Source organism: Camelus ferus, chromosome 10, assembly GCF_009834535.1.
Source record: "Camelus ferus isolate YT-003-E chromosome 10, BCGSAC_Cfer_1.0, whole genome shotgun sequence".
NCBI lineage: Eukaryota > Metazoa > Chordata > Mammalia > Artiodactyla > Camelidae > Camelus > Camelus ferus.
The window spans coordinates 65,328,445-65,349,360 of record NC_045705.1 but is presented as its reverse complement, the minus strand read 5'-3'; the positions used below and the strand labels follow the sequence as shown (position 1 = coordinate 65,349,360).

Below are 20,916 nucleotides of genomic sequence, written 5' to 3'. Positions count from 1 at the left end.
AGTTTAGGTGCACAATAATGTGGCTATACTTAACACTACTGCATTGTACTTTTAGAAATGGTTAAGATGATAAAATTTATGTGTATTTTACCCCAATTTAGACAAAATGCAAAATCCAGGCCCTTCACCATGGACCAAATCAAAAGCCACAGCCTCCAGGCTACCTTCCAGAATCCCTTTTATACCTATCCTGATCCCACTGAGGAAATTCCCAGAGGGGCTTCTTCTGGGTGGGCAATCCCTGGGGAAGGGCGAGCCTCGCCTCAGGGCTCCTGAGGCCTAGGGCACATGGTTGCCTGATAATTTTCTGCCTAATCTGATGTGGGGAGGCCCTCAAGTGGCCCCACAAAGCCTAGCTCTCCTGCTTTTTTTTCTATGGGGAGGAACCCTAGTCCCATGCTTCCCCAGACCTCTTGAGTCCTCTGAGATCCAGTTGTCCAGTGCCAAAGGCCATTGTATTTGTTGGCACTGCTGGACCTGAAGTGGACCCCAGGACTTCATCCCAGAAATACCCCTATGGGGTTCCCAATACCATTTTCCCTAAAAGAACAGTATCCCCTTTACCCTGCTTGTATTTTTCATTCTCTCTTTCAGCTCCTACTTCAAGGCCTGGGTCAGGTTGTGAGATGACTGTATCTCTCGAGTTGGATGTTTACGGAGCTCACTGCAAGGACTTTTCTGCCCCTCTGAGTCCTGTCTACTTCTCTGCTATGGCACAGACACTGCACTATGTCCTGGCTGCAGAGGGAATCAGGCTCAGAGTGGACTCAAAGACACCCACTTCTAAGAGATAGAGGTGGCTCCTAGTAAAGTTTCAATGAAAGACATGAGTGCAGCCTCAGTGGAGGGAAGCCAGTCCAGGAAGCAGCCACTCCAGATTGGAGATCAAGATATTGGGGATGGCCTTGTGTCCCCAACCTTTGCATGTAGTATGTTCCTTTCCCACTACAGGAGAATAGTAGCTCCTTCTTAGACTGAACCTAAGGACAACTTTTCCTAGACTCTAGAAGCTGCTTTTCTATTCCCACTGCCTTTGGGAGAAATGATGTTTGTTCATTTACTTGCTTCACAAGCACTTAGGCACACAGCCTCAGTTTTCCTCTCTCGTAAAATGGGAATATTAATAATGCCTCCCTCATGTGCCTGAGTAGTAAAGAACAGATGAGATGATGCATGTAAATTGACAAACCCAGTGTCCAGGACATCGCATGAGCTCAATTCATGGTATCTATTACTTTTATTATTAATTTAATAAACACTCGATGAACACAACTCTGCCCCTGGCCTCATGGGGGTCAGGCAGGTCTCTTGATTCATTCCACAAGCATTTTCGAAGCAACCATTGTATCTGAGACTGTAACCCAGTCCTTTCCAGGTAAAGAATTGTCCTGCCTACTAACCCAATCCTAGGTTAAAGGGGATAAAACAAGTTCACAGAGGAGCAGTGACTTGCCTGAAGTCAGAGAGAGCTGGGAATGGAATCAAGATCCCTGCCCCTGAGGCCAAGGAGGTTGCCCTTGCTTCAGGCTGACTTTTGGCTTTAGATTTCAGTAGAGTCCATCTCCCTAGTAAGGCTTAAGTGGAATTATAATTACCTGTTGATATCTCTTAAGCCTTCATGATACAACGGGGCTTAGATGACCAAACCTGTACAGACTAAAATAAATATATTTTAAATAAAATATTTTAAAATATTAAAATTTTACATAAAATATTTTAAATAAAATAGATATTTTAGGCTTTGTAGGCCTCCGTCTTAAGTACTCAACTCTGCTGTTGTAGCAAGAAACCAGCCCTAGAGAGTACTTATTCAAATGAGCAGAACTGTGTTACACTAAAACTTTATTTGTGGACACACATGTGAATTTCTTATGAGTTTCACATCATGAAATCTTATTCTTCTTTGATTTTTTTCCCAACTATTCAAAAATGTAAAAACCATTCTTATTTCACGGGCTGCACGAAACAATAAACCCTTGCTCAAGGAAGTTAGAATCCATTCTTTACTGAATTTTTGAATTAGAGATTAAAAAAAATATATTACTACTAGTACTAGTACTACTACTACTACTACTTCTACTACTTCTACTACTACTACTGCTATTATTATTGGCCAGAGACCTGACCTACTACAGAGAGAAGGGTGGGTCAGTTAACCTCCTGTCAAGCATTTCAGTAAGGAGTGGAAAAAAAGGACTTCCTTGATGATGGTTTCACAGCAAAACAGTCTATTTCCTTATTTCTAAAATGGTGACAGTAATCTCTACCTTAGAAGGTTATGAGGGTTGAATGAGATAAAGGAAGGTAAATCGTTTTGTAAAATGCAAATATTTATTCACTTAATTGTTTCTAGAGATGCGTGTTGGGGCTCACACTTTATTCCTCTAGAAAGCTTTCTACGAAGTTTGATGGGACACTGCCCCTTTAAATCCTCCCTAACTACCTCAAGTACTAATAGGACAAGTCAGCACATGCGCATTTCTTTGCGGGGCTGGCACCTCAAGCTACAGCCTTCCCGGAGCCCGTAGGAGAGGTTGAAGGTCCTCCCACACAGAACTTTTACGCAAGCGTAAATCAATTTTGAGAGCATTATATCGTACCGAGAGCCCAGTCCCTTTTTCGCGCCTGGAGGCTCCGCCCCCGCGGCCAATCAGTAGGCCTCGCCCTTTGCAATGGCCAATGGCAGTGAGCGTGGGGGGCGGGGCCGGGCGTCCGGGGGCGCGGCCTGGCTCTAAGAGAAGCGGCAGGGTGAGCCGGGGGCTCTAGTGAACCGCGAAGCCGGACGGGGAACGCTGCCGGGCGGCGAGTTGAGGCGGCCCGGGCCCGGCGGTCTCCGAGATGTCACGATGGCTATGGCCGTGGTCGAACTGTGTGAAAGAGCGAGTCTGCCGCTACTTGCTGCATCACTACTTGGGTCACTTCTTCCAGGAGCACCTCAGCCTGGACCAGCTCAGCCTCGATTTGTACAAGGGCAGCATTGCCCTGCGGGATATACATCTGGAGATCTGGGTAAGGATATGGGCCCGAACCCGGGAAGGGGGGAGGGGGGACAACGATTTGAGGCTACCTGTGAAAGGGTTGGACTTGGGGACCTGGCACTGGGGTGGAGAGGCCGTGGGAGTCCAACCCTTTCCAGGGGTCAAGAGGGACCCCAGCTGGTCGCTTCCATAGCCAGTAGCTGCCTCTACTTCACAGGAGGAGAAACTGAGGCTGGGAAGCGGGATGTCACTTGTCTGGAGAATGCCAGAATAAGCATATCGAATTTGGGGCCTGAGATGAGGGTGGTACCAAGAAACTGAGGAGAGGGTGAGGAGGGATCAGAGGAACTAGGGAGTCTGGTGGGACGAGGCCAGGGCAGTGACAGAGTTGGGACACGAAGCTGGTCAGGGAAGTCTGGCAGGGGTCCAGGGCCCTGCTACAGGCACCTGTGGGAAGGGTGCCCTGACCTCCTGACCCCACGACCCTGGGCCTGGTGGGTGGGGTTCATCTCCGGATAGGGATGTCAACAACCGCGTCAGCACCATGTTGATCAACACTTTGTGTGACTGCTGCCGCTGTCTACTTCCTGCTTTTGGGAGAGTGGGATGGACCAAGTGGCAGTTTGGGGAGGGGCTTGGGCATCCCTCTGTAGAGGAAAGCCCTAGAGGAAAGATGGATAAGTCTGACCTCAGGCAGAGAGGAGCGAGATGCTGGGGAAGCTGAGAGGAGTAAGATCTGGATCTGAGTCCTTATACTGGAGGTGGTGAAGTGCAGTGATTCACAGGTCAGCTGACCTGGGAAGTTGCAAAGGAGCCACCAATTAGAGGCACCAGACCAGGGCTGGCACTGGGTCAGTCCTCCAGTTCAGAGAAACAGGGGTGGACACGGAGACAGGGGCTTCTCAGTTTTCTTGGGGGAGTTAGGGCAGTGGGCAGATAGGATGCCTGGCCTCAATATAGCCTGGGCAGGAAGAACTGAGCTTTAGAGGTAGGCCAGGCCTTCCTGAGCAAATGTGGGGTAGAGGAAGACCCCTGAGCCCAGAGTTGGTGGCATCTCTTGCTTTGGAATCCTAGCGCAGGAGACCTTTTCTGATTTCTGACTTCAGCCTCTTAGTCTGGCCTGAAAGAAATAACCCAGACCTCTAGACTGCCTCTTTCTACATTCCCACTCTGCCCTCCCCTCCCCTCAGCTGGGGATTGAATTGGCTCCCAGCTAGGCTGCTTTCCCACCTGGCCTCTGGTGAAGGAGTTGGGAGGAGCTGGGCCTTGGTGGAATGTAGGTGCTTTCCCAGGTTGCCAGCCCTTCTGCCTCGGCCTGCAGCCCCTACCTTGAAGATCCTCAAAGGTGTCAAGTGCCTGGGAACCATGGGATAGGATGAGGAGAGAGGCCTGGGTCTCAGTCTCAGTCCCCATGGTATACTGGATGACTGGTCCCTTCTCTTTAGGCCTCAGTTTCCCCATCTGTGGATCTCTGGGTAAGGAATTTGTACTCAGTCTCTATAGGCTTGCTAGTTCTGCTGTGTATTTTATTCATGGGTCCAACAAGTGTTTACTGAGGCCCTCGCTGGGTAGCACCACGCAGAGCACCTGGAGTCACACAGAGAAGGCAGGTGGACTGCTGCCCTCAAGGAGCTCCCAAGCTGGTGACTCCCCTGTTTGTAACCGGGAGCTCTAAGCTTGTGCCTCAGAGAGAGGTACAACTGCACCAAGTGTTTGGAGTTGGGGGCCCCCCTCCAGCTCAGGTCAGCCCCTGTCTGCCTCTCCTGCACACTCCCATTAAACTCCATGCTCACCAGGATGAATATGGGGTGCTGCTGCATACTGCTGGGCCTTTACATGTGCTGTTCCCGTATCTGGACATGCTACCTTCTATCCCCTAGCTCCCCCCTCCTCTGGTTTGAAAAACTGGGCACATTGAACTATGCAGTAATAGGGCACCAAGCGTAGGGATCCATTGAGCAAAGGTAGGACTTTGCAGGTAGCATGTGGAGGGATGGGGAGAGCAAGGGTGGAATAGCCAGGCAAGGAGTGCAGCAGCCAGGGGGACAGCTGGATTTGGGGTTTCCCTGAGCTGGTTTTATCTTCCATTTGCTCTCAGTCTGTGAATGAGGTGCTGGAGTCCATGGAGTCACCACTGGAATTGGTGGAAGGCTTTGTGGGCTCTATCAAGGTGGCCGTGCCCTGGGCTGCGCTGCTCACCGACCACTGCACTGTGCACGTGTCAGGCCTCCAGCTCACTTTGCAACCCCGCCAAGGCCCAGGTGAGGACAGGGCAAAGCTGGTGGGGGGCAGCACGGAGCAGGAAGTGGGAGTGGGCCTGGCACCAGGGGCTGGCTGGGTCTGCCTGTCCTGAGACCCTCTTCCTACTTGCAGGACCAGGGGCTGCTGACTCACAGAGCTGGGCCTCGTGTATGACCACGAGCATGCAGCTGGCTCAGGAGTGCCTGCGGGACGGGCTGCCTGAGCCCTCTGAGCCACCACAGCCCCTAGAAGGACTGGAGATGTTCGCCCAGACCATCGAGACTGGTGAGCAGGCCCCTCCTGGCCACCCTGCCCCTCCATGGCCCATAGGGCAAGGGCCTCAGACAGCAGCATGGCCACTCTGCTGCCCAACAGGGAAACTCTGTCTGCCTCTTGCTGCTCCGCCTGACGTGAGACCCTTTCCCACCCCTCAGTACTGCGAAGGATCAAGGTGACCTTCTTGGATACTGTCGTGAGGGTGGAGCACTCGCCGGGTGATGGGAAGCATGGTGTGGCAGTGGAAGTCCATGTGCAGAGGTAGGGGCAGGCTGAGCAGTGTGGGCTGGCATGAGGAAGAGGGGGAACGAGGGGCTGCTGAATGGCCCTGGCCCTGACCCTGCCCCCGGCCCTGCCCCCATCCCCAGCCTGGGCTCCTGGGACATGTCAGGGCAAGTCTGGGTGGGCCTGGGCTGTGGCCGTGGCAGGCGGAAGCAAGCTGCGTGTGAGCCTGGTGTGGTGTCCAGGGGCCAGGCGGTGCAGGCCCAGGGTGACTGGGGCCCCAAGGATCAGGTTACACCCTGATGGTCTGAGGAGCAAGGAATGGCCATGGAGGTCCAGGATGGCCTGACTATAATGCGGCAGCTCTACAGGCCAACCTTCGCTGACCCCAGACCCCCTAAAACAGAACAAGGTGTGGGGAGAGGGGCACCAGCCTCGGGTGGCTTGGGCAAGGGCTGAGCCTACACTCCTCAGACTGGAGTACTGCGATGAGGCCGTGCGAGACCCAAGCCAGGCACCCCCAGTGGATGTGCATCAGCCTCCTGCCTTCCTACATAAGCTGCTGCAGCTGGTGGGCGTCCGCCTGCACTTCGAGGAGCTCCCCCAACAGGTGGGCCCAGTCTCGTCCTCACAGTGTCTCTTAATTCCTGTTCTCTCTGGACCTTGACCCATCTGACTGTCTTCATCCCTTCTGACCATCTCTGACCGTATCTTCTTGACCTCTCCTTTCATATCCTCTTACCTCCCAGGAAGGACCCCCAGAGCCTCCCTTGCAGATTGGCAGCTGCTCAGGGTGTCTGGAGCTGACAGTGAAACTGAAGCAAAATGAGGCCTTCCCAGGCCCCAAGGTGGGTCCCCAGGCCCCTGGGGAGGAGGAATATGCCCCATCTCAGAATCTTCCTCAGCACTGCTGATCTTCCCTGGGACAAAGCAGAGAAGAGTGTTGAGTGGGGGAATTACTGCCTTCTAGGCAACTGGAGAAACTGAGGCTGAGAGTGGTCCAGTTGTGGCCAGGGTCACACAGCTAGTTGGTGGTATAGCTTAGCCTGATAACTGGCATCCTGCCTCCTCAGGGTGAGGACAGGTGGGTGGCAGTTCTCAGAGGGCCTCGGTGGCAGGTGTTGGCTCCATGGTTACTCCCTCCACCCCTAGCTGGAGGTGTCTGGACAACTGGGCTCCCTGCACCTGCTTCTAACCCCACGGCAGCTCCAGCAGCTTCAGGAACTGCTTGACACAGTGAGCCTTGCAGGTGAGACTGTGGGTGGTCTAGGAGATGGGATGACTGGGAAGAGGCTGGCCAGACTGGACTGACATAAGAAAGTATCCTCCCCGTAGACCCCGAGGGCCTGGTAGACAAACTGAACAAGAGCCGCCCGCTAGGTGCTGAAGATCTGTGGCTGATTGAACAGGATCTGAACCAGCAGCTGCAGGCGGGGACTGTAGCTGAGCCCTTCAGCCCAGACCCCGTTTCAAACCCTCTTGTCAACCTGGAGAGCACTGGTGGGTGTGAAGCCAGAACCAGCAATTGGCAGGGTGTCTGTGTGGGTGCAGGAGTCAGGGGGCTGAGCACACCAGTCTCTGACCCTCTTCCCCTGGTTCACAGACCTCTTCTTCTCCATGGCCGGCCTCACAAGCAGTGTGGCCTCAGCCCTGTCTGAGGTCTCCCTCTCCGACGTAGACCTGGGTTCCTCGGTGCACAGCAACATGGCCTCCCGCCGGCATTCTGCCCAGCACCCCTCGACCGGTGAGTCCTCAGGGGCAGGAAGAGCTGGAGGAAGCCTTGGTGCTGGTGTGATGTTTGTTACTCGCATGCTATGTCTGGAGGTCCACCACTGTGACTTGGTTCCATGGGAACACTCAATGGGAGGTAGAGATGCAATGGACAGAGCCTAGGTTTCAGAGTCAGTGACCTTGGGCCAAGCTCTTAAACTGCTGGAGACTCAGTTTCCCCTTCCACAAAAAAAGAATAGTAAGATTTGATCCTGCCAGGCTGCATGTTTTGCTTGATGTTTATTGAGAGATTGTGTGTGGCAGGTACTGGGTAAGTGCTTTATCACCTTTCTTGCAGCTCCCTTGAGAGGACTGAATCAAGCCTGGGCCCAGTGTCTGGCTTAATGAGGCTTCGTGTCACCCTTGCCTGGCCAAGCCCCCAGCCAGAGTCACAGTCCAGCTAGGCCAGGGCTTCTCCCAGCCCTTAGACCAGTGTCTGACTGTCACCTTACCTGGGATGCTTATGAGCTCTGGGGAGCCCCTGATGAAGTCTTTGTTCTTTCAGGCAAGACAGCCCCCACACCCTCCTCGAACACCCTGCGCCCTGACTCGCTGCTGAAGATGACTTTGGGGGGCGTGACCCTGACCTTGCTTCAGACGTCTGCCCCGTCTTCTGGACCACCTGACCTCACCACCCACTTTTTTTCGGAGTTTGATGCCTCCAAGGATGGGTCCTTTGGCTCTCATGACTTCTACCATCTCCGACCGCGCTTCCAGAGGGCCTGTCCCTGTAGTCATGTCCGGTACAAGCCCAAGGCAGGGACCTGGGCTTAAGGGGACTCTCCAAACCCGCCCAAGCTCACCTTCTGATGCCCTGTGTCTTCCCTATAGGCTAACAGGTGCAGCTGTGCAGCTGTCCTGGGAGCTGCGGACAAGCAGGGGCCGGCGGATCACCAGCACAGAAGTGCACTTTGGGCAGCTGGAGGTGCTAGAGTGTCTGTGGCCCAGGGGCACCTCGGAGCCTGAGTACACAGAGGTGAGGGCTGAGAGAAAGCCAGGATATGGGCAGCAGGGCCTAGTGGTGAGGGTGGGTGTGGGGGCTCAGCCTCACCCTGTCGCTTCCCATGTCCCATCCCAGATCCTGAGCTTCCCGAACAGCCTGGCCTCCCAGGCCTCAGCTAAGCCTTGCGCCCACCTGCGCCACATGCAGACTCTGCGCCGGATACACAAGGTAACCTACCTCACTTCAGGCCCAGTGGCCCTTGACTGTTTCCCATGGTGTACTGCCCGTACCGGCCTCCCCTGGTGCCTCCCTGCTCCCACCCTCCACCTTCAAACCAGAGCACATCTTTCCATCCGGGATCCCTTGAATACATCTGGGGCTAGGCTGCTCCATGGCTGGGAGTGGCAAGTATTGGGTAGCTTTCGCTAAACAAGCCTGATCTGCCTCGAGCAGGGCAGTAAAGGGCTTCCCATCCTCTCCTGGGTCCCTTACCCAAGCTCTTCTCCCCACCGCTTGGGAGGGCTCTGTGTTCTGTTTTTCCTCAAGGGGGATCCTGCCCATCCTGCCCTCACCATGTCATAGCCTTCATTGACCTGTGTACCCTCTCCCTCAGAGCCGACCCCGGCGCCCAGCTGCCTGCCACTACCACTCAGAACTGGCCCTGGACCTGGCTGACTTCCAGGCAGATGTAGAGCTAGGGGCCCTGGACCGGCTCTCTGCCCTGCTGCACCTGGCCACCATACCCCCTCCTGAGTTGCTTGCTGGCCTGCTGGTAAGATGCCCAACTAGGATGGAGAGCAGGGCATGGACTATCTGGCTGTTGACCACAGTTGCAGGGGCTGGAGGAGGGGATTGGCCCAGGCAGCATCTCTGACCCCCCGACCCTCCACAGACAGAGACCCCACCAGCTGCTGAGCAGCAGACAGTGGTGCAGCTATCAGCACCCAGGGCCACGCTGCAGCTGCGCTTCCCCATTGCCGACCTGCGGCCTGAGCGGGACCCCTGGGCGGGCCAGGCTGTGCGGGCTGAGCAGCTGCGGTTAGAGCTGATTGAGCCCCAGTTCCGGTCAGAGTTAAGCAGTGGGCCTGGTCCCCCAGCCCCAACCCGCCTGGAACTCACCTACTCCGACCTACATGGTAAGAGCCCCCCTGGGTATAACTCGTTAGGCAGGGGGCTCAGGCCTCTAGGAGTATTGGGCTTGGGGCTATGGAATGGGCTGGGTCACAGTGGGGACAGACCCTGGTCCAGGCCTAATCAGCTTTGTGAGGCACCAGCATTGCCTATCCCCAGGCTTCCTGGGCAACAGGCAGAGTGGACCCTTTATCCTTGAATGACTATAGACTGTGGGCATAGGTCTGTAAACAGTAAAAGATGGTTGTCACGGTGAGGGGTGCTCCAATCCCCCACTGGCCCACCTGGCATTGAGGAAGAAATAGGGAAAGGCAGCAGTGACAACCCCTCACTCCTCCCCATCCCCTCCAGTCACCTACGAAGATGGAGAGAAGCCACCTGTCCCCTGCCTGCGGGTCTCTAAAGCCCTGGATCCCAAGAGCCCTGGGCACAAGTACTTCCTGCCCCAGTAAGTTGGGGCTTTGGAGGAGCAGACAGAGAGGAGGGCTTTGCTACTGAGGGCGGTGGGAGGCCACTTGGGACCAGGGGCTGGGGGCCCTGCAGGCCAGTGACAGGCCTGTGCCCTCGCAGGGTAGTGGTGACCCTGAACCCCCAGCTCAGCAGCACACAGTGGGAAGTGGCCCCGGAGAAGGGAGAGGAGCTGGAGCTGTCGGCTGAGAATCTGTGCGAGCTTCAGGAACCTGAGCCCTCACCCTTCTCCTCAAAAAGGACCATGTACGAGACGGAAGAGGTGAGGCCCAGGACCTTCGAGTCTCATGGGAGCCAATTGGTGGCTGTGGGCCACAGGGAAAACACCATCTGGGGCACCAGGTGATGTGACCCAGCGTCAGTGAGAATTTCATCTCTTCCATCATCTCTGGTCAACAGGGAGGCAGAAACACCACAGCTGGCGGGGCCTAGGAGTGAGGGCAGGGACCCAGGGGGCATGGGTCCTTGATCAGGTAGATCACAACCCCGTCCCTTCAGCCATTTATCAGCAGTGTATGTTTGGGCCTCAGGACCCTTTTCTCTTAAGGAGATGAGGGTTGAGTAGGAGGCGGTTAAGGGCCTGGCCTCTGAACCAAATGGCCTAGGTTCAAATTCAGGCTCTGCCACTCAGTTGGGTGTATCATCTGGGGGAGTTGTCTCATCTCTTGAAAAGTCACCTACAGGTAAGTTTCCCCACTTGGAAAGTGGGTATAATGACCTGTCTCACAGACCTGTTGTGAGAATAAAGAAGTTAACATACACAAGGCCCTCAGGGCAGGGTTCGCACGCAGTCAGCGCTTCACACGAGATGGCTGTCCTATGTCCCAGCAGGAAAGGCTCATGTGAATGAATGAGAAATAGGTCAGGAAACTAACCTGGGTCTGATTGAAAAGCCAGCAGCAGGCTCTGACATTTCTCATCCCCTTTCCTGCTCCCCCATCCAGATGGTGATTCCTGGAGACACTGAGGAAATGAGGGCCTTTCAGAACCGGGCCCTGGCGCTGTCTCGCTGCAGCCTGGAAGTGGTCCTGCCCAGCGCCCATGTCTTCCTGCCCAGCAAGGAGGTCTACGAGAGCCTCTACAACAGGTGGCGACATGGGTAGGGCGGGGGTGGCCAGGGGCTGGGCTGGGCCTCCCTCACCGCCGTGGTCCTACCGCCCTCCCAGGATCAACAACGACCTGCTCCTGTGGGAGCCCGCGGACCTGCTTCCCAGCCCCGGCCCCGCCGCGTGCCCCGCTGGCTTCCCGGACGCCTCGGGCTTGTGGCACGACAACTTCAAGATGTGCAAGTCTGCCTTCAAGCTGGGTAGGAGGGGTGCCCTGGTGGGGCCCTGGGGCCAGGGCAGCCCTCCCAGGTCTCCTTCCCACTTGGCTCCTTGATCTCACCCCAGACTCGGACTCGGACGATGAGGACACCCACTTCTCAGTGGGGGCGTCAGGTGCCCCCCGGCCCCCTGCCCCTGAATCCCCTCACTCCCAGAGTACCTTCTCTACACTGGTGACGGTGCTGAAGGGTCGGATCACGGCCCACTGTGAAACCAAGGTGAGGGCAGCCCAGGGGAGGTGAGCCCCTGACTCCAGAGCCCCCACTGGCAAGAGAACAAGGCCAGTGTCAGCAGTTCCAAGCTGGGAATGTGGGAAACAGACCCCACTGGGGACTTTGTGTGGCCTCTCCAGCCAGCAGCACCTACCCACCACCCACTGACCCACCCGTGCCACCACACCCATCTCATCACTGCCCCTTATTAGCACCTGCTGTATGTAAGGCACCATGCTAGGGGTCCTAATTGGCACCATCTGATGTTCGGAGGCAGACAGGGCAAGGATGACCCTTCCCCTCTGGCAAAAGAGAAAGTACTGCCCTGGACCTCCAGCAGTCTGGGTAGAGGCTGGAGCTGATCCTAGTCAGGCCAGGACTCTCCGAGGCCCCTCACCCCCAAGGGTCAGGGCTGCTAAGTATAGCTGGTGAGGCCAAACCACATGCTCTGTCTGCAGGACAAGTGTGGGAAACGGCTGGAGGCTGCACATGGGGAACTGGTGCTAGACATGGAACAAGGCACCATCTTCAGCGTCTCCCATTACCGAGGCCAGCCGGGCCTTGGCTACTTCTGCCTGGAAGCTGAAAAGGCAACACTCTACCACCGAGGTGTGAGGGCTGGGGGCCAGTTGCCATGGGGTCTCTAGGGTCCATGGACAGGGGTTGAGTCTTTCAGGAGGAATACGTGCCCTTCCTGGGTGGAGTGGGGGATCAGCCAGCTTGGAAGGGGACTCACCAGATGTCTCCCTAGCGGCCGTGGATGACTATTTGCTGCCCAGTTGCCTGGAGCTGCCCACCTTTGCTCCTCCGGCCCAGCTGGCCCTAACCATCTACCCATCAGAGGAAGGGATGACTGAGCAAGGAGCCTCGGGCCGCAAGGGCCAAGGCCGGGGCTCCCACATGCTGTCCACCGCGGTGCGCATCCAACTGGACCCCCACAAGAATGTCAAGGTATAGCCGTACCTGCTTCTGGCCGGCCCACTTGTTTGGGCAGGACCACTGCCTCCCTGGTGCCTGGCAGGCTGGGCTGCTACCATGGGCTGACTGTGCCCTGCCCCCAGGAGTTCCTGGTGACACTGCGGCTGCACAGAGCTACGCTGCGCCACTACATGGCCCTGCCAGAACAGAGCTGGCACTCCCAGGTGAGCGAGGGTGGTGTGGGCAGGCAAGTCTCAAGGCTGGGATAAGGCTGGTGTGAGGGCCATGGGCTGGACCACAGCTGACCTTAGGCTGGAGCTGACTTCTGGGCGGAGCCCCTGGGCAAGGGGTGTGATGGACAGCTGATGGGCAGCAAGTGGGGACCTGTGCTGGGGTGGGGAGTTAGAGGGAGAAAGAGGTCCCTTTATCCTCACTGCCCCTCTCGCCCTGGCCCCCAAAGCTGTTGGAGTTCTTAGATGTCCTGGATGATCCAGTGCTGGGCTACCTGCCTCCAACAGTCATTACCATCCTACACATACACCTGTTCTCCTGTGCTGTGGACTACAGGTACCCAGGCACGGGTGGCTGGGGCCAGGGGCTGAGGGCAGGCTCTCTCATGTAAGGAGTCTGCCCCAGCCCAAGTGTGACCTCCCACCCACCCCAGGCCCCTCTACCTCCCTGTACGTGTCCTTGTCACTGCTGAGACCTTTACCCTCTCCAGCAACATCGTCATGGACACCTCTACCTTCCTGCTCAGGTATGGAGCTCTCCCCACCCCAGCTCCCTGTCCATCCTACCCCAAGCTGACTCAGCTGCCCCTCCTCTAGGGTCCTACCTCCCTGCTGTACATCCTCAGGCCACTGTGAGCCTTTCTGTACAATCATGTGATCTCTTCCTGAGGCACAAAATTGGGTTTCACCTTCCTAGAGGGCAGTCAGACCTCCGAATCAGAGCCTTAAAAGCGTTTAAGCTCTCTGACCTGATACTCTCACTTCCGGTGGCTGTCCTAAGGATATAAGGATAAGAAAAGGTGAAGTATGATGCCCCTGTAGTATAATTTTAAATAGTCAAAACTTATAAACAATTTAAATGCCCCCACATCACATTATAATCTCAGTTAGTAAACATGGCCAACCCAACCATTAAAGTCAAATTAAAGAATAACATTGAAAAATATAGGGAAATGCCACGGTACAATATTTACTGAAAAGAAGTAAGATATAAAACTATTTTTTTAAGAAAGATTATTTGCATATAGTTAGGATTGGTACCAGGACCTCTTGCAGATACCAAAATCCAGGGGTGCTCAAGTCACTCATAAGTGACATATAAAAGAGTGTGATATATGTATATAACCCATGCATATCTTCCCATATTCTTTAAATCATTTCTGGTTTATTTATAATACCTAATACAATGTAAGTGCTGTGTAACTGGTTGTCAGCACATGGAAAATTCAAGTTTTGCTTTTTGGAATTGTCTGATTTTTTTTTCTTTTAATATTTTTGATCCCCAGTTGGTTGACTCCTCAGAAGTGTAGCCAGCAGATATGGAGGGATGACTGTATATGGTGCTTTGCTCAGAGTTTGAGATTAGCTGTATTTTAAAATATCCTAAAGGAGCTGTGTTATGTTGCCCTTAAAATAAGGACTTTCAAAGAACAATGCATACTGTAGGGGGAAAACAGGACATTTTCCTCCCAGGGCTGTTGTGAGGCCCAGGTGAGGTGGAGGAGCTGCAAGTACTTGGAGAAAGATAAGTGCTGCCCAGTTTCTTCGAGTGTCTGCTATCTGGGCCTGTGGCACGGAAGACCAGGCCCAGTCTCCCCATTGTACAGACAAGAACACTGAGACCAGAGAAGGCCCAGCACTAGTTTCTTGTGGGCTTGAGACTCCCTGTGGGTGCTCCCTCTGCCTGTCTCTGGGAGCCCCACCCCTGCCAGCTCCTAGGAGCTGCTCCCTGCAGCGGCTCCCTGGCCCTTCTCAGCCCTGTTCCCCACCAGGTTCATCCTTGACGACTCCGCCTTGTACCTGTCTGACAAGTGTGAGATGGAGACCCTGGATCTGCGGCGAGGTGGGCAGGGCTTGGACTGGGCTCCCTCCCCTCTGAGGGACTGTGGCCCCTGGCTATACCCAGAGCAGCCAGATGTCCTCCCCCAGCTGCTAGTCAGGTTTTCAGCACCCATACACATGTGCACGCACACAAGGACTACACCCAGATAAACCCTAGGTTCTCTCCTCTGGTGGTGGGCCAGGGGCTGGGTGGGAGGAGGCAACAGAGACTTCTGACTTCTACCTCAGATTACGTCTGTGTCTTGGACGTTGACCTTCTGGAGCTCGTGATCAAAACCTGGAAGGGGAGCACTGAGGACAAACTGGTGAGTGTGGCTGTCACCCAGGGTTCCCCAGAGCCAGAGCAGGCATAGGGGCCAAGGGAGCCTTCCAGGGTCACTCTTTCCTTACACTGTCCCTTTGCTTCTGTTCCCTGGGCCTGGGCTCAGGTCACGGTCACTGACAGCCCTTTCCATGCTGGGCTATGGTTATTGGCCCTCCTAGGAAGGGCTGGGTCCACTATGGGCGTCCCTCAATGTGAACCCTGCCACTAGAGGGCAACTGCAGCCAAGAAAAAGCCAGGGCCTCAGCATCAGGCAGCCTGGGTGGGTCCTCAGTGCCCTCCTCTGTAAAATGGAAATACTAGGCCCTGCCTCACTGGGCTGAGGTGAAGGATAAAGGAGGCTGGGAACTCGAAGTCCTTCACACAGGAAGTGCACTCCTGCTTCGTCTGGCGGCCTTGGGCAAAGCTCCCTGCACTCTCTGGGCTGTTTGCTCACACGTTCAGTGGGTTATTGGGCAGGCTGACCACCCCAGGGACGACCTGGCCCAGTCCTATAGTACGTGTGGTGGGGGTAGAGCCTGGGCTGATGGGCCTACGACCAACCCCGCAGAGCCAGCCATTGTTCGAACTCCGCTGCTCCAACAACGTGATACACATGCACAGCTGTGCTGACTCCTGTGCCCTGCTGGTCAACCTGCTCCAGTACGTAATGAGTGAGGGTGACCTGCACCCCCCACCCAGGCCCCCCAGCCCCACGGAGATCGCTGGCCAGAAGGTACAGGTAAGGCCTGGCTGAACAGGCTACCAGAGCTCTGCTGGGCCCCCTTCCCCACCGTGCCCCCAGGGACCTGGTGATGGGGGAGCGGTAGGGCCCTGCCCCCCCTGACATTCACCACTCCTCCCCTGCCTGGCCCAGCTCTCCGAAAGCCCTGCCTCCCTGCCCTCATGCCCCTCAGTGGAGACAGCCCTTATCAACCAGCGGGACCTGACCGACGCCCTCCTGGACACCGAGCGTAGCCTGCGGGAGCTGGCCCAGGCTTCAGGTGGGTAGGGGTGCTTTTGGGCAAGCAGACATAATCAGGCACCCGCATTGGGCATCCCCCTAAACTGTCCTCTCTCCCACAGGTAGCCCCTTCTTTCAGGCCTCGCCAGTATCGGTCTACCTATTCCCAGGTGAACGGAGTGGGGCCCAGCCCCCCTCGCCCCCTGTTGGGGCCCCCACTGGCAGCTTGAGGTCTCATTCAGAGGCCAAAGAAGATGAAAAGGAAGAAGAGGGGGATGGAGACACTCTGGACAGTGATGAGTTTTGCATCCTTGACGCTCCTGGCCTGGGCATCCTGGTGTGTGGTGGGCAGGCTGGGCAGGAACCAGGGAGAGGGTGGCTCACATCTAGGCCCTTCTAGGACTCCTACTGTGAGAGAGGCAGGAGGTGGTCAATATCAGCGTGGGGTGGGGTCCATGAGTGGGGCTGGGAGGGTCTCCCTGGGGAGGCAGTCCTCACCCTGGGCTTTGAAGGAGTGAATGGGTTTCCAGAGGAAGAGAGAAGGCGTGGCATCCTGGGCAGTGGGACTGGGGCATTCAAGAGTAGGGAGGGAGAGGGGCAGAGCAGTTAGTGGGAGGGTGAGGAACCATTTGGCTGCAAGGGTGCTGACCTCCAAGCAAGATCTAGTTTTCAGGGAGTCAGGGCTGGTGGGAGCAAGGAGCACGCAAGCCCCTCAGGACAATGGCCCGTGAGAGTCATCTTTTATGAAAAGGGGGAGGGAGATGTGAGGATGAGGGAGAGACAGGTGGCCTGGACTGGGGAAAGCTTCTGTGCCCCATATGCTCACTTGGCCTCCTCCCTGCAGCCCCAGGATGGGGAGCCTGTGGTGACGCAGCTGCATCCAGGCCCCATCATTGTGCAGGACGGGCACTTCTCTCAGCCACTGGGCAGCACAGATCTGCTGCGGGCACCTGCCCACTTCCCAGTGCCCAGCAGTCGCGTGGTGCTGCGTGAGGTCTCCCTTGTCTGGCACCTCTATGGGGGCCGAGACTTTGGCCCTCATCCCGGACACAGGTGAGGAGAGGGTCCGGGTGGCAGCTGAGGCAGTGGGGCCCTCAGGAGATGGGGTCCAGGTTGGAGTCCAGCTCTGACCTTCAGCAGCTGATAACCTTGAACCCAATCCTTGCCTTGCTAGCCTCAACTCTTCCTCTTTCCTTGCCCTGCCCACCTCCCAGGAGAGGATCTCTTGCCCCAGACTGAAAGTCCTGCTCTGACAGGAGGGAACGAGGGAAGAGGGTTCCCCTGAGTCAGCTTGTCCCTTGTTCCTCTTCCCAGGGCAAGAGTTGGCCTCACAGGCCCCAGAAGCTCCCCTTCCCGCGGCTCTGGGCCCAACCGGCCCCAGAACTCCTGGCGTGCACAGGGGGGCAGTGGGAGGCAGCACCATGTCCTCATGGAGATCCAGCTCAGCAAGGTGAGCTGGGGGACTCAGGGTGCAGAAGGCCAGCCAAGCTGAGGGACAGGGACAGGCCCTCCCATCCCTGCTAGCACATCTATCCACAGGAACTTCTTAAAGGCCCTTGGTCATGAGCTGTGTCTCATGTTTACGGAGCTGCTGCCATGCTGTTCTAGATGCTGGGTGTAGTGATGAGCAAAGCAGACAGAAACTCTGCCCTCTGGCCACTTGTATCATAGTCGAGGGAGCCCCATAAGATATATAAATGTATATGGGTACATTTAGATATAGTCAAATGTGATAAATGCTCAGAAAAAGTAAACAGGGAGGAGACATTGAGAGGGCAGGAAAGTCCTTGTGAAAATATGCCATTTTGTACAAAGATGTGAGGAAGTGAGCCAGGAGGAGGTTTTTCAGGCAGAGGGTGCAGCATGAAGGCTGCAAACTGGGAACATCCTTCGTGTGTTCTGGGAGCAGCGAGGAGGCCAGTGGGACTCCTGCTGAGCAGGGAGGACACAAGGCCAGAGATTCGGCCTAGACCAGGCTGCACAGGGCCCTGTAGACCACAGATGGTTTTGGTTTTTACTAGAGTGAGATGCAGTCAGCATGAGACAGTAGCTGCACAGGGCAGTAGCAGCAGAGCAGGTGAGTTGGTCAGACTCTGGAGAGATTCTGAGAGTGGGAAGAACCACAGGATGGGCTGCTGGACTGACTATGCATGAAAGAGAGAGCAGGACAGGCTGGCTTGAGAAACTGTGCAGGTCAGGTACCGCTTACCGGGAGTCAGCCTGCTCAGACCCACCCCCGAGCTTGTAAGGGCACCTGTGCTGAGACTCGGGGGGATGTGCTTCAGAGTGGTGACCAGGGCTCCTCAGAGATCCGACAGGCTGGGGAGCCAGCGCCAGCACTGGGTCAGGGGGAGGGAAGGCCAGGGCAAGGACCTGCAGTTGAGGGAGGCTTTGACCTGTCGGGGGTGGGGCAGGGTGGGGCGGGGGTGGCAGAAGACAGGCCTAGTGCACGTCAGGAGCACCGGCAGGGGGCGGGCTTTGGAGGGAGAAGCAAGGCCTCACCAGGGGTTTGTGGAGCACAAGGTGGGCAGGCAAATGCTTTACAAAGATCCCCCCCGGATGTGTGGAGAAGGGTCTGGGAGGGTTGAGCAGGGGGCCATCCAGGGGATGGGTGACAGCAGCTGAGACCAGGTGCAGCTGTGACGATGACAGAAGTGTGGAGGAATTGGAGAGATGTTTTGAAGAAGCAAAACTGACGACCATGGTGATAGAGACTGGAGGGTGAGGGGCCAAACCAAGGTTTGCACTTAGGGTGACAGGAGCACAGGTACCACTTAGGTGATGGTAAGGAAGGCTGTGAGAATGGAGGCAGTTAGATTTGGAGGAGGTCGTCAAGAGTTCATTGTGGCTGTGTGGAGTTTGAAATAAATGCCTGTGCAACAGCTGTGTGGAGGTGTCCAGGTGGCAGCCAGTGTGGGCTGAGATTGGGTTGGGGGCAGGAGGGTGGCTGCGAGAGAAGGGGCCTGTAGCCAGCCCTCCCTCCCTGTCACCACCCTGCCTACTCAGCTCGGGCCCCTGTCCACCCTACAGGTAAGCTTCCAGCATGAGGTATACCCAGCGGAGCCAGGCCCTGTAGCCCCTGGCAAGGAGCTAGAGGAGCAGCCACTGTCCCGCCAGGTGTTCATTGTACAGGAGCTTGAGGTCCGAGACCGGCTGGCCTCCTCCCAGATCAACAAATTCCTATATCTACACACGAGTGAGCGGATGCCACGGCGCACTCACTCCAACATGGTAAGGCCCCCACCATTGTCCACCCTGGGTCCACACACCCATGCTTGCACGCACACATGCGCATGTGCACACGCACACGCAGGTTGTTTGTGAGCCTGGGAGGATGGTGGGGGGCTCAGGTGGGCTTAGCTGAGGGAAGCGTGTGCAGGACCAACTGGGTGAACAGTGGGGGTTGGGGGCCAGAAGCCCAGCAGGTGCCCAGAGCTCACCCTCTGCCTTCAGCTCAAGATCAAAGCGCTGCATTTGGCCCCCATGACCAATCTGGGTGGGCCTGAGTGCTGTCTCCGCGTCTCGCTCTTGCCTCTGCGGCTCAACGTGGATCAGGTGAGCAGGCTGGGTATGGGCAGAGCCTGAAGTGAGCCTGCTGCCTCCAGACCCCTGAATCTGACCTGCTTCTTCCCCTGCAGGATGCCCTGCTCTTCCTCAAGGACTTCTTCACCAGCCTGGCAGCCAGCATCAACCCCATGGTCCCGGCGGAGACCTCCGCTGAAGGTGAGTGGCTGGGCCAGGGAAGGGAGGATCTAGGCGTCCTACCTCACAAACATTCCTTGGCCTATCCCTGCTCTGTCCCCCACCTCTCCTCCAGCTCACCCTGAGACCCGAGTCCAGCCCAGCAGTCCCCAGGAAGGGCAGCCTGAGGGTGTGGAGACCACCAGCTCCCAGGAGGCCACAGGCAGTAGACACGGCTCCTCCTCTGCTGAGCAGCAGCCCATCTACTTCAGGTAGGGCCTCGGGCTGGGGGCCTGGGGCCAGGATGTAGGGAGCCAGGCCAGTGACCAAAGGACCCCTTTCCTCGCTCCCACCCAGGGAGTTCCGGTTCACATCTGAGGTGCCCATTTGGCTGGATTACCACGGCAAGCACGTCACCATGGACCAGGTGGTAAGTGAGGCTGTCAGGTCCCCGTTCTGCCCAGGTGTGGCCTGGTCTATGGAGGCCAGGGAGCCAGGCTTCTGTCCATGCACATTGGCCGCTGAGTCAGCCTCTAGTGGCTCCTGTGGGCTGAGTGGGTCCCTGGGCCCCATCACGTAAACTCCAACCCCTCCTCCCTCCCCAGGGCACTTTCGCAGGCCTCCTCATAGGCCTGGCCCAGCTCAACTGCTCCGAGCTGAAGCTAAAGCGGCTCTGTTGCCGGCACGGGTGAGCCTCCAGGCCTCTCTCCAGCCTCCCTCCAGGGCCCTTTCTCCGTTCCTGACTGTGGCCTTGGCTGAGACATCACCCCTCTGGGATCATCCCTCCACACAGGGTTGGGTGGGGACATGGGGCGTGTTGGGGTGTCCTTGGTTCTTCCTGGCCCTGTGACCCCTCAGTGTGCGGCTCTGGCCCACCCCACCCTCCTCTCCCCTTCCTAGGCTCCTGGGTGTGGACAAGGTGCTGGGCTATGCTCTCAATGAGTGGCTGCAGGACATCCGCAAGAACCAGCTGCCTGGCTTGCTGGGGGGCGTGGGCCCCATGCACTCTGTGGTTCAGCTCTGTGAGTATCTGACTTCGGGGGCTCTTGAAACTGTCATACTTTTGGGTAACCTAGAAGCCACTGTTGGGAATAGGTGGGAGAGTTCCTACAGCAGGGTAGGTAGGGGCAGCCTTGGGCATCTCTGACAGCCCTGTCCCCACAGTCCAAGGGTTCCGGGACCTGCTGTGGATGCCCATTGAGCAGTACAGGAAGGATGGGCGCCTCATGCGGGGGCTGCAGAGGGGAGCTGCCTCCTTCGGCTCGTCCACAGCTTCCGCTGCCTTGGAGCTCAGCAACCGGCTGGTGCAAGCTATCCAGGTGAGCGAGCCCCATGTCCAGGCCATGCCGGGCAGGGATGGTCTGCTCCATGGTGCCCAGTTCCATCCCCAAAGCTCTACTGAGGGCAGGCAATC

General features: G+C 56.6%; 1 protein-coding gene and 1 long non-coding RNA gene across 3 annotated transcripts in view; one reads left to right on the top strand and one right to left on the bottom strand.

The window, feature by feature from the left end:
* The first annotated feature begins 2,729 nt into the window (after positions 1-2,729).
* Positions 2,730-20,916, top strand: part of ATG2A (autophagy related 2A) — a 20,027-nt gene continuing 1,840 nt past the window's right edge. Inside the window, exons 1-39 of one of the 2 annotated variants that reach the window (XM_014554941.2) lie at positions 2,730-3,009; positions 5,077-5,239; positions 5,352-5,504; positions 5,654-5,756; positions 6,192-6,327; positions 6,467-6,565; positions 6,870-6,966; positions 7,053-7,217; positions 7,321-7,461; positions 7,993-8,230; positions 8,319-8,463; positions 8,566-8,658; positions 9,044-9,202; positions 9,323-9,566; positions 9,913-10,009; positions 10,132-10,291; positions 10,974-11,116; positions 11,196-11,335; positions 11,421-11,572; positions 12,025-12,175; positions 12,318-12,517; positions 12,628-12,708; positions 12,945-13,051; positions 13,149-13,241; positions 14,487-14,557; positions 14,785-14,861; positions 15,429-15,599; positions 15,735-15,861; positions 15,944-16,158; positions 16,666-16,874; positions 17,136-17,271; positions 18,852-19,052; positions 19,275-19,376; positions 19,460-19,544; positions 19,639-19,774; positions 19,860-19,932; positions 20,108-20,190; positions 20,403-20,524; positions 20,667-20,821. In XM_014554941.2, coding sequence (XP_014410427.2) covers positions 2,839-3,009; positions 5,077-5,239; positions 5,352-5,504; positions 5,654-5,756; positions 6,192-6,327; positions 6,467-6,565; positions 6,870-6,966; positions 7,053-7,217; positions 7,321-7,461; positions 7,993-8,230; positions 8,319-8,463; positions 8,566-8,658; positions 9,044-9,202; positions 9,323-9,566; positions 9,913-10,009; positions 10,132-10,291; positions 10,974-11,116; positions 11,196-11,335; positions 11,421-11,572; positions 12,025-12,175; positions 12,318-12,517; positions 12,628-12,708; positions 12,945-13,051; positions 13,149-13,241; positions 14,487-14,557; positions 14,785-14,861; positions 15,429-15,599; positions 15,735-15,861; positions 15,944-16,158; positions 16,666-16,874; positions 17,136-17,271; positions 18,852-19,052; positions 19,275-19,376; positions 19,460-19,544; positions 19,639-19,774; positions 19,860-19,932; positions 20,108-20,190; positions 20,403-20,524; positions 20,667-20,821 — 5,394 coding nt within the window. In that variant the 5' untranslated portion in view covers positions 2,730-2,838. The remainder of the gene's footprint in view (positions 3,010-5,076; positions 5,240-5,351; positions 5,505-5,653; positions 5,757-6,191; positions 6,328-6,466; positions 6,566-6,869; positions 6,967-7,052; positions 7,218-7,320; positions 7,462-7,992; positions 8,231-8,318; positions 8,464-8,565; positions 8,659-9,043; positions 9,203-9,322; positions 9,567-9,912; positions 10,010-10,131; positions 10,292-10,973; positions 11,117-11,195; positions 11,336-11,420; positions 11,573-12,024; positions 12,176-12,317; positions 12,518-12,627; positions 12,709-12,944; positions 13,052-13,148; positions 13,242-14,486; positions 14,558-14,784; positions 14,862-15,428; positions 15,600-15,734; positions 15,862-15,943; positions 16,159-16,665; positions 16,875-17,135; positions 17,272-18,851; positions 19,053-19,274; positions 19,377-19,459; positions 19,545-19,638; positions 19,775-19,859; positions 19,933-20,107; positions 20,191-20,402; positions 20,525-20,666; positions 20,822-20,916) is intronic. The other variant, XM_032489754.1, reaches the window with a different exon arrangement.
* Positions 14,937-20,916, bottom strand: part of LOC116666516 — a 21,392-nt gene continuing 15,412 nt past the window's right edge. The window contains exons 2-3 of the long non-coding RNA XR_004323421.1: positions 15,809-15,818; positions 14,937-14,947 (exon numbers count right to left, since the gene is read on the bottom strand). This is a non-coding gene — a long non-coding RNA (uncharacterized LOC116666516). The remainder of the gene's footprint in view (positions 14,948-15,808; positions 15,819-20,916) is intronic.